Raw genomic sequence first — 12,571 nt, 5'->3', positions numbered from 1 at the left:
TCTTTTTTTCTCTCCCTTCATTGCTCCTCTTTCATCATAATTCTTGCATGAGTTTTCACCATTAACAGCATCATCCTTTCCATATCTCTGCTTTTGCATATACTCACTTAAAGCGGTGCAGGAGCAAGTTTTGAAGTGTGGGGTGGCAACAGCTTCTCAAGGCAATTTGTAACTATTTTTTGGTGAATTCATTGGAATTTGTACGATCTCATTCATACGTTTTCAAACAATCTCCTTATAGCTCACTGAATGTTATGTTTAGGGGTGGGCCAAGTTTGCATAATTAAACCAGCCCAATTGCTTTTCAATTGGTTTTTCACAGTAAAAATCATGTTCCCAATGGTAAAAACCTTCGACCCGTGGTCTAAAAAAAACAACCGCGTAAAAGTAGCCTAATTCAGTGGGAAAACCGCAGACTTGGCAACATTGGCTGGACTTTCGTGCTTACTTTTTGCAAACATTGTACGTTTCCATACAAACTAAAATGTACAAATGTATACAAAATTGTCTACTTGTAAAGTAGTTAAATTTTCCCATCAGATCCGTTTGGGGGCAGGGCCTTTTTGTGACATTACTACATGGCAATAGACTATTTATTTAATATTATTTAGAAAGGAAAATATAGCTGCAAGCAGCGATGACGGGCCCAAGCCCCAGCACCGCCGCCACCCCGGTGGCTTAAAGAAACCTGTGCCTGGCGGGCAACATACAATCTTAATTGAATTTAAATCAAATAATGATTTCACAAGATATGAAACACTTCCTGTTTCCCTTTTTTGTCTTTAATTTAATCCCTTGTCATGGCAACACTGTTCAAGATATGCTATAATCATTCACAATTTAGCATCTTCAGTGTCTTTGTTTCATGTTGACCAAGTTTGGTGGCGATTGCCTGAATCTCCTACAAGAAGTACTTAAAAACGCAGAGCCTGATTATTCAGAAAATCTATGTTCAAACCAAAATATCTGACTTCTTGTTGGTCGGAGCTAATAACTGTAATATATGTACCGAATTTGGTGACTGTAGGTAAGACTAACCCCCCAACTTTTGTCAAAAGGTGGCGCTATAGAGCCTCTCCTCCTTGCCCATTTCTAAGGTTTTGCCCATCGGCCTCCTACAACGAACGCATCTGAAGTTTCATCAAAATCAGTTAACCCTTTCATGCGTGAGTTTAAAATATTCTAGCTGAGTGAGTTTTTTTAAGGCAACCGTAATTTTAGAACATTTGCCCTTATTGTTTCCATGGCAACACGTCACGCTTGTCACATAACACACCGCAGCCACAATAAGGCCGTGTGTCCACCTAAGCGTTTTTTCCAGCTGCTAGTGTACTTGTTCAATTGTTTTCAACGGGAGCGCCGCGTTTTTTAAACGCCAGGAGCGTAACGAGCCGCTGAGCGTCTTTTTCACACTCAAGCGCTGAGAGCTCGGCGTTTTTTACTGGTCGCCTCGAGTTGAAGAACGTTCAACTTTGAGTAAAACGCTGCGCTCATCACTGTCACTTTTTAGCCAGCCGTCCAATCAGAGTGGAGGAGGGGCGGGACAAATACTACACCGGCCAACCGTCACAACATTCTTGCTGTACAACATCATCAACAAACAGAGAACGGAACAAAATGGATGAGAAATTAATTTTGCTGCTCTCCGAAAATACATAGCACAGTAATTTCACATTGTGTCAACATTTTAAGTCTGAAACAAATTACCTGCAAAATCAGTTATAAGTAACAGTGCTGCAGATATTCCGTATCATAGCAACAAAGCGTCTCAACGGAAAAAAACGCTGCGCTGCAGAAGTGCTCTCAAGCGCTCACAGACGGGCGTTTTAAGCAGAGCGCCTAGCGTTTTCCAGCTGGCTAAAAACGCTCTGGTGGACACACGGCCTAACACTGTATGACAGATGGATCACTCTTATTTTGTTTTCCTTTTTTATTTAAAATATTCACAAACTTGCTTATCATGTCATCAACTATCTGATATTCCTATTCTCAAATATGTGTAAGTGAATGTGTGTTGTGTTGTTTTTAAATCCTTTAAATCTTGATCGATAACGTGAGATGTGCGCCGCCATCTTAGTTTGCACCGGAGTCCTGTCAGTCGGATTTACAGCAGGTGAATTCATCAGTTTCTCCTGAAACACATGCAAATAAGTGGTTGGTGAACTGGAAGAATATTAGAGGAAACTTTAATTACTTAGGTCCACTGTGCGTCTGATATGAATAAACATCAACAAATTATATTGGAATGGATTGTTATTGCTGCTTCCACATCAGTGTGTATTTTACATTAACTCTAAATGTAGGGCTGTCAAATGATTAATCACGATTAATCGCATACAGAATAAAAGTTTGAGTTTGCATAATATATGTGTGAGTACTGTGTGTAATTAATATGCATATATAAATACACACAAGTTAATGTATATATTTAAGAGAAATATGTTATGTACAAAATATTTGTATTTATATATAATATAAATTATATAAAAATATAAATAAATACCTATACTTGTAAATATTTCTCAAATGTATACATGAATGTGTTTGTATTTATATGTACGTAATAATTACACACAGTACACCCACATATAATAGGCAAACTTAAACTTTTAGTTTGTATGCGATTAATCGCGATTAATCGTTTGACAGCCCTATCTAAATGTATTATTTTATTGGTGCTTATGTGTATTTAAATATCTGAAACCTTTAAAAAAATATTATGTGACTGAAAACATTGTAAAGTTGTGATATATGACAAGCGCTGAGCATGGCGTCCATCTCGCAGCCAAAGTTTGAATCTGGCAGTTGTGTGATGTCACTGAACGTTCTAAATCCCATGTGTGTCCGTACTCTCAGGGGCACAGAAATAAAAATCCCATATACCACTCAAAAGGTTAATGTATGCAGAAGTTATAACACACTGCCTGTTTCCCTTTTCTCGCCATAAATTAGTTTCAACGCCATGGCCAAACTGTTCGAGAAATCAAAAATCTGCTCGCAATTTAGCATCATGTTATCATAACTCTCAAATTAACAACAATATAAACTGATATACACCTGAAAGAGTTTTTGTGTACATGTCACCCTTTAAAATAACAGAATCAGAGAATACATTTCTATATGAAAATCACTTTGCATATTACCCACTCTCACCCAGGCCGCAACCTGTTTGCAATTTGCCGAAAGGCAGACGTTACAGATCTCTGTGCAGTAGAACATTTAAGTATAAAAACAGTTTTTCCCCAAGGCTATCTCCATCTTAAAAATCTAGCTCACAGTTACCTGGTTTTATAAGTCAAAATTCAGTACTCTTATGGCGTTTTTGCCACCTGAGAGTTAGGCAATAAATACATACTACATGTAAATACATATTTTTATTTATACAGTTGTATATATAGTACATAATACACACATCTGTACATACATATGTATATTACTTTATATTTTTTAAATGTGTTTTTAATAAATAAATAATAAATAATTTATTTTTCTTAATTTTACTTATTTAAATATTCTTTCTATTCTCTTGTGTATGTATGTATGTATGTATATATGTATAGTGCTCATTGTAAATGAGTACACCCCCTTTGAAAAGTAACATTTTGAACAATATCTCAATGACAATGACATACCACTTAAAAGGTTAATGTATGCAGAAGTTATAACACACTGCCTGTTTCCCTTTTCTCGCCATAAATTAGTTTCAACGCCATGGCCAAACCGTTAGAGAAATCAAAAATCTGCTCGCAATTTAGCATCCTCTAGGTCTTGTCTTCATGCTGACCGCGTATGGTGGTGATTCTATAACTGTATGAAGTTTGGTCCGATCATTTTTCAAAAATGTTTGATGAAACCAAATAATCTTTCAGAGTTACACCACTTCCTGTTCCCCGCATGCTTTCAGGAACATTTTAAAGTGCTTAATGTGTTTAATGTAAAATGTTAATGTAAAATTTCTCTTACACCTCCATTGTCATAAACAATGTCAACTTTTTTTTTTCCTCCCAATTTTTTCCCCCTTTTAACACACTTTATGATATCTACAGTAAATCCATTCCACATAAATGAACAAATTCTGTTTCGGCTTGACATTGTTGTGACGTGGGTAGAATTCAGGTAGATCTTATTCCTGTCAGTCACCAGCGAGTCAGTCAAAACAGAGAGCAATTCTCTCTGGGATTATTTTAGTGGTGTTCTGTGATAATCATCTTTTATTCATTTCTAGTTGAGTGTTAATATTGCATTCATAAAGTTTAGTGGTTGTCAGTTGGTAATCCGATTTGATGTATATAACGTAAATGACTCATCAAATTTTTATTAATCTTATTAAACACAGCTAGCATTCATGCAAGCAGAACAATAAAATTGCTTAGTAACTTAATATGTAAAGCAAACAAAAACAAACCTCACAGAGTTTGCCTTCCTTTCAAGCTGTAATACAAGCACTCACACATTCTCAGTTCTTTGATATAGTAATTAGCATTTTGGCTATGAGTCTAATAGATTTAAAGCCGCAAGCTTCGACTGAGTGTGTGTGCATGTGAATATCTTTGTCTGCAGAGCTGGATTTGAATAGGAAATCCTCATTTTACCATGCTTCAGTTAACAGATCCTCAAATCCTGTCTCTTACTCTAATCTTTCTCTCTCTCGCTCTCTCTCTGTTTCTCACTTCTGTCTATTTTCTTTTTCAGCTTTTTTATCATGCTTTACGTGCAGCACACAAGTGTCTATTCCAGGGGTCTCCAACCTTATTTCATTTCAGAGCTACTTTAAAAAAAAAATGAAAGTGGCTGAGAGCTACTCATGTTATACAATATTGAAATCTCTTAAATAATGTTATCATAACTCTCAAATTAACAACAATATAAACTGATATACACCTGAAAGAGTTTTTGTGTACATGTCACCCTTTAAAATAACAGAATCAGAGAATACATTTCTTTATGAAAAACACTTTGCATATTACCCACTCTCACCCAGGCCGCAACCTGTTTGCAATTTGCCGAAAGGCAGACGTTACAGATCTCTGTGCAGTAGAACATTTAAGTATAAAAACAGTTTTTCCCCAAGGCTATCTCCATCTTAAAAATCTAGCTCACAGTTACCTGGTTTTATAAGTCAAAATTCAGTACTCTTATGGCGTTTTTGCCACCTGAGAGATAGGCAATAAATACATACTACATGTAAATACATATTTTTATTTATACAGTTGTATATATAGTACATAATACACACATCTGTACATACATATGTATATTACTTTATATTTTTTAAATGTGTTTTTAATAAATAAATAATAAATAATTTATTTTTCTTAATTTTACTTATTTAAATATTCTTTCTATTCTCTTGTGTATGTATGTATGTATGTATGTATATATGTATAGTGCTCATTGTAAATGAGTACACCCCCTTTGAAAAGTAACATTTTAAACAATATCTCAATGAACACAAAAACAATTTCCAAAATGTTGACAACACTAAGTCTAATATATCTGTTTAACTTATAACATGAAAGTATGGTTAATAATATAACTTAGAGAACAAAATTTTCAGTTTTACTCAAATTAGGGTGATGCAAAAATGAGTACACCCCAATGAAAGTCTCTGGAGCAAAGCTAAATTTTAGACTACAAATGTCTAATTTAACAAGAATTCAACCACAGGTGAGTCTAATTATTCATTACACAGGTGTCCAGCAGACAGTTGACTATAACAGGGTGTTAAAACCCCTTCCCATTTCATGCTGTCAGCAATGGCACCACATGGAAGAGAAATGTCACAAGACCTGAGAAAGAAAATAATTTCTTTACTCCAGAAAGGTGAAGGCTACAAGAAGATCAGCAAAGCTTTACTTATCAGTCAGAATACTTGTAGCAAAAGTGGTACAAAAATGTAAAAAAAGAAGATGGAACTGCAACCATCTCACAGAGATGTCCAGGTCGTCCACGGAAGTTAACACCTCGACAGGAGCATCTTCTGATGAGAAGGGTTGAAAAAAAATCGGCATGCAAGTTCACTGCAGTTATCTAAAGAAGTAGAAAGCCAAACTGGGGTGACTATTTCCCGTGACACAATACGGCATACACAGCAGAGGAATGGCATGCATGGGTGCCGTCCACAAAAGAAGCCTTTCCTAAAGCCCAGGCACAAAAAAGCCCGCTTAGAGTTTGCCAGGGCTCATGCTGACAAAGATGAAGACTACTGGGACTCTATACTCTGGAGTGACCAAGATAAATGTTTTTGGAACAGATGGCTTCAAAACTGTGTTGTGTTGCAAAGATGAGTAATACAAATAAAAATGCATGGTGCCTACAGTGAAACATGGTGGTGGTAGTGTCCTTATGTGGGGCTGCATGAGTGCTGCTGGTGTCGGGGAGCTGCATTTCATTGATGGCATCATGAATTCACAGATGTACTGCTCTATACTGAAAGAGAAGATGCAACCATCACTCCGTGCCCTTGGTCGTCGTGCACTTTTCCAACATGACAATGATCCTAAACACACATCTAAGGCCACTGTTGGATTTCTGAAGAAGAACAGGGTGAAAGTGATTCATTGTCTCCTGATCTGAACCCAATCGAACACCTATGGGGAATTCTGTAGAGACAAGTTGAGCATCACTCTCCATCCAGAGAGAGTCATTAAAAATCATGGAGGCCATAAAAACTACTAGATGTAATAGTTTTTGTTGTGGGGTGTATTTATTTTTGCATCACCCTAATTTGAGTAAAACTGAAAAATGTGTAATCCAAATTCTATTATTAACCTTACTTTCATGTTATAAGTTAAACAGATGTTATATTAAACTTAGTATTTTCAACATTTTGGAAATGGTTTTTGTGTTCATTGAGATATTGTTTAAAATGTTACTTTTCAAAGGGGGAGTACTCATTTACGCTGAGCACTGTATGTATGTATGTATATATGTACCCAATGATCCTGAAAAGCGCACACTTGGTGAATAAAGATCATTCTGATTCTGATATTATACTGTAGTTCTCTATACATAACTATTGTTATTTTTATAAAGCATCATAACTAGAGATTTCATATCACGATTATAGTGACACATGTTCACAGTTATCACAGTGATGTTAAAATGTGCTGGAAATGTTCAAAAAGTAAAAAAAAGAGTTTTATGTTGAAATCAAGAAAAAACGAATAAAATGATCAGCGCTCTGCACTTTTTGTTTGAACAATTATTTTAAACATTAAATAATAACATATGGGTGCATTACAACATAACATGTTATCTTCTAACATGTACTGCATGCTCAAATAAAGTTTTGACAAAAAAAGTTTATACTTTTCCAGCCTTTAAATCATTTTATGAAAAGGATGTCAAAATGCTAAATTATATTCATTCATACATTCTTTCATGATTTCTCTCAGCACTCTGCCTTCCGTCATGTTTTCACACAAAACGAAATCTACACTTCATGCTGCGCCTGCAAGCGTGAGACTGTTGCTTACTTTGCTTAATGCTGGACTGCAAGTTTTTCATATCGTGTTAATCAAATACAGTTTTAATAATAACTAAAATATGAAACCGTAATACTTGTTCTAAGAGGCTTCAGTTTTAACAAGCGCCGCAAATTAGGCACACACATCTGTAAAGAAAAACACTTTTCTTTGCTTGAACGCTATCTTTACTCATCCTGATGCAAATAAGGTTTTGTAGCTAATACTACCTTGTAGCTGTATAAGCGTGATGACACTCTTGACTGAAACTTCAACGTCATGATAGTTTTTTTCTATTGTTGGTTGTTACTTTGTTGTATTGAAATTACATTTGGATGTTTGTGATAGGGACCCGAGCAGTCACAAGGAGAATCACACCAGGCATCCATTTAAAGGTTGTTCCAAAAGAAATGTAATACTTTAAAGGCAAGGAAGTGCAAAAAGGTCCATAAAACAGTGGATAAGAGCAAAATTAAAAAAACTAAGGTTACAAAAACAGTCTAAAAACTAGCACCAGCTTCTCTCACTAACTGTTGGAGACCAGAGTTTCTCATCTCATGCTCAAGCAGCATTCACAACTTTTGCATTAAAGCTCCAAAACCATTCTCTGTTCCCCTGTCTCATATCTGAACACACTTAAATACAAAATGTTCCCACCTTGGAGCAAATGGAGCATACCATTTTCTGTAAAACTAACCCTTGACTCTCTACACATTTCAGCAAGTTCATAAATGATAGTTTAAGGCAACAGTTTAAAAAACTGATATTTCCAAAATATGATAAAAATGAGAGCATGTAAAATCATGTGAGCATTCAGTGAGATATCGTATTATCTCAGTTTCTCTCTCTGTCTTTCTCTCTTAGACTGGTTCTCTCATCAGTGTCCGATTACTTTGCGGCCATGTTTACCAGTGATGTTCGAGAAGCAAAGCAAGAGGAGGTCAAAATGGAGGGCGTGGACCCAGATGCATTATGGGTCTTGGTACAGTATGCTTACACAGGTATGTGTTTATCTGGAACAGATCTTTGGTTAGATATACATGCACACTTACTAAGGATGCACATTAAAATTAAAATGATAGAGATATCAGCCAAATATCAGGCAATATTTTGATATTATGGCTGATATTCAAATTTTATACTATTTTGCACAAAAAAAAACAACAAAACAAAACAAAAAATGGACTTAAAATAAGATACTTTCAATTATAATGTTGTAATGTTTAGCATTCAAAAGTCTAAAAAAACTGAGATTCACTTTGAATTTTTTTTAAAATTACATTTAGCAGTAATTAAAATATTAATGACTTATTATTATAAAAAAATAAAAATGGTAAGTTAAAAGATTCAACAAGAGTCTGTAAGATTTTTTGATGTTTTTGAAAGAAAAAAGTCTCTTATGCTCACCAAGACTGCATTTATTTGAGGAAAATTACAGTAAAAATATTAATATTGTGACATTATCACAATTTAAAATAAGATTTTCTATTTTAATAAGTTTTAAAATGTAATTTATTCATGTGATGGCAAAGCGGAATTTGCATCATCATTACTCCAGCCTTCAGTGTCACATGATCATTCATATACTGATTTGGTGCTCAAGAAACATTTCTCATCACCAATATTCAAAACAACAGCATTTATTTGAAATGGCAGTCTTTTTTGTAACATAATAAATATCTTTACTGTCACTTTTGATCAAATGAATGTGTCCTTGCTAAATAAAAGTATTAAATTCTTTCAAAAAGAAACTCTTGCTGACTCCAGACCTTTGAATAGCAGCATGCTTACTAAACAAATCAATCAATAAGCACTCGTTAACAGAAATTACACACCTAATCTCAGTCTTTCTTTCTACAGGGCGTTTGGAGTTGAGAGAGGACACGATAGAGAGTTTGTTGTCAGCTTCCTGTCTTCTGCAGCTGTCTGCTGTGGTTCAGGCCTGCTGCAGTTATCTAATGAAACAACTCCATCCCTCCAACTGTCTGGGCATTCGGTCCTTTGCAGATGCTCAGGGCTGCCTGGACCTCCATAAGGTGGCACACAACTACACCATGGTGAGCACACACACTAAGAATAGTTACACACTCTCTTAATTAGTGCAAAAGATATGCTGGCAAAGTCAGAAGGAGTTTCTACTCCTGGAAAGTGAATACTAAACCCCTTTGTTTTTTATCTTCAATGAGCACCCCTCTCTCTCAGCTTAATTTTTCTTCTTTTATCACTTTTCTTCCTTTCTTTTTTGTTTGTCCTCCTCCCAACCAAGCGCATACTGAAGGATTTATCATCCGCAGTTCACCGAGTCAAAACTTGGAAGTGAATTAGAGGACACTATCGAGCGTGTGCACTCAAAAGCATATGATATGCTTAAAGTTACAGACACGCTGTGTATTTTTTGTTCGTCCTTCAGCGTTTTGTATTGCATCTATGTGGGCGGCTGCCTCAGTGAGCGTGCGTATTTGTATTCATCTATAGGCGTCTGTGTCCATCTGGCTGTCTGTGCCTGTTTTTGTGGGTTTATGAGTGAGCAATTGAGCCCATTTTAACAGGCGTGGAAGCACTGGTGCCGAAAAAGTTCCCTGAACGAGGCAAGTGTGTTTAATTGGACATGCTACTGTTCCTCTTCGCAAATTTTCCGCTCAGCGTTTGATGTTCCACTGCTCCTGAGGGAAACTCATTCAAGAAAATATAACCCATAATAGCCCGCCCACAGTTCACAACAGGGGGGTTGTCATGGAGACTGCACTGAAAACTTGCTTTCCATTTTCCATCAGTGCCTCTGTTTCCTATCTGGCTTTCCTTCCCTTGTTTTTATTTTATTCCCCCATCCCCCAACAATGCGATGATGTCCAGTTCTCTTGTCCACTTTGTAATACCAGGGATATGTTTCCGTGTTGGTTAGCAGATCTGTTCTACAGGAAAAGCAGGGAAATCAATGCCAAATGCAAATTCTAAAATGCTAAAATGCATTGTTAATATAGCAAAATAAATGTTATTATCAGCTTGTAAAAGGGAAGAGAATACACTTGAAAAATCTGGGTCCTGAAGCAAAACCATTTCAATAACTACTAGTCTATGGTGTGTAATTGCTAGAATAAATACATGTCACATATACACATATACAAATATACAATACCTGTGTCATTTTAAGTTGCTTAAAACTAAAAACATCAATAATAACTTGGATTAAATGTGAAGATTATTAACAATAAATAAAACTTTTAATTGTGTGTATGGATTTTGAATGCCTTTGAAAGGGGTTTCTTATATGCTGATTTGATACTCAAGACACATGTATTTTTCTTTTTTTTGGATAAAAAGAACAGAAAACGGCAATTATAGCTATTTGTTTTTTGAAATACCTTATTTTTATATAATTTTACAGAACATAGACAAACAGTAACAAACAGTTAATACAACTTCATGGGTGTTTACATGAAAATTCTTTCAAAATGTTACATTTAAGTTTCGATAATTGGTTAGTACTGGCACTATATTAAAGAGATCCTTGAGTAAAAGGAAGTCAACAGGTTACCATTTAAACACACATATACATGCTTATAGACACAAAAATACTCCTATCCATAGCCATACTTTCATGCAGCTTAGAGTAATATTTTCATATGGTGGTTGCTTATATGCATACATATTCCTATTACACATTCTCTCTGCTTTGGTATATGCTTTGTCCATTTTCCCCAGTGTGTATGTTTCAAAAGTCTCCTTTTATAGTCTGAAACATTTACAGTAATTTGTATAAATTATATATATAATTTTGATTTGATTTTTGTGTTATTGTACAGGGCTGCACTGCAAAAATTGTTTTGCTATGACTACACATCTACAATCCTAAGCCTGATCTAAACATCACGTGCCACTGATCCACGTTTAAATTTTTATTTCCATTTATTTTCTTGGCACATCCATCTGTCAAATCAACTTACAGGAGAGTGCTCATTCACTTTGTATTTTGTACGTTACTATGCTGAGAGGCCATTAGTCACACACACATTCTCTGATGCTCTACTTTGTGACAACCACATCCTTGGTTCCATCAACCAATCCAGATAATCTCTCTCTCCCTAGGAGCACTTCATGGAGGTCATAAGGCATCAGGAGTTTCTGCTCCTGCCTGCATGTGAGGTAGAGAAGCTTTTAGCTTCTGATGACATGAACGTTCCAGAAGAGGAAACCGTGGTAACGGCCCTACTCAGCTGGGTCCGCCATGATGTGCCCACCCGTCAATCACAGCTTCCTGCTCTTCTCGCTCACATCCGCCTACCCCTGCTTAAGCCACAGGTCAGTCAACCATGCATCCATCAGTCAGCCAGTCTTTTATTCTGCTGTGCTGTTACTTGTTCAGGCAGCTTGATCAGTATACCCATAAAACCACATCAGAAAATCATTAATCTGCATTAATTCATGTATCAGCTAATCAGTTAATTGGGGGATCAGTCAGTAAGTCGGTCAGTCACAGTGATTAATGCTTCTTGACGTTTTGCAGTAGAATGCTAAACAGCCTTTGAAGCTTTGTTAAGCAAGTCGGCCCACTTTGTGGCCATCATCTTGATAACAACCCTCCCAAATGGCCCTAATAATTGAAAAACTGTACTTATGACTCATTTTGAGTGTTACAAATACTTTACACAAGCATGCCACACAAATTTTACTTTACAATAAAGTCCAGCAGCACTAAATGCTCTTTTATTGTTAAACAATGTTAGTAAAGAGCCTGCAAACACTATAAACACAAGTAATGTTAAAATGGTCACACATTACAATAAGGTTCACAAAAATGCATAATAAATACTTTAGCATTCCTTAGTATTCCACTGTCATCACTTACTCACCCTCAAGTTGTTCCAAACCTGTATGAGTTTTTTTTTCTTATGCTGAAAACAAAAGAAGATATTTTGAAGAATGTTGGTAATCAAACAGTTGATGGTAGCCATTGACTTCCATAGTAGGAAAATAAATAATATGGAAGTCAATGGCTACCATCTGGTCATCACGAATGTCTGGTTACCAACATTTTTCAGAATATCTAAATGTATAAATGAAATGAAAACCAAGATTACTGTTGTAAAGACAGAGGTGTTGTTGAT

The 12,571-nt window shown here is 35.8% G+C and overlaps 1 protein-coding gene across 3 annotated transcripts in view; it reads left to right on the top strand.

Annotated features, from left to right (window-relative positions):
- The window catches only part of klhl5 (kelch-like family member 5), a 76,019-nt gene that overhangs the window by 43,486 nt on the left and 19,962 nt on the right, over positions 1-12,571 (top strand). For all 3 annotated transcript variants that reach the window (XM_048197491.1, XM_048197492.1, XM_048197490.1), the window contains 3 exons: positions 8,331-8,467; positions 9,327-9,523; positions 11,553-11,765. In XM_048197491.1, coding sequence (XP_048053448.1) covers positions 8,331-8,467; positions 9,327-9,523; positions 11,553-11,765 — 547 coding nt within the window. The remainder of the gene's footprint in view (positions 1-8,330; positions 8,468-9,326; positions 9,524-11,552; positions 11,766-12,571) is intronic.

The sequence above is a fragment of the Megalobrama amblycephala genome, linkage group LG7, assembly GCF_018812025.1.
Source record: "Megalobrama amblycephala isolate DHTTF-2021 linkage group LG7, ASM1881202v1, whole genome shotgun sequence".
Taxonomy (NCBI): domain Eukaryota; kingdom Metazoa; phylum Chordata; class Actinopteri; order Cypriniformes; family Xenocyprididae; genus Megalobrama; species Megalobrama amblycephala.
The sequence above is the reverse complement of the archived record's forward strand: the minus strand, read 5'-3'. Positions and strand labels throughout refer to the sequence as shown.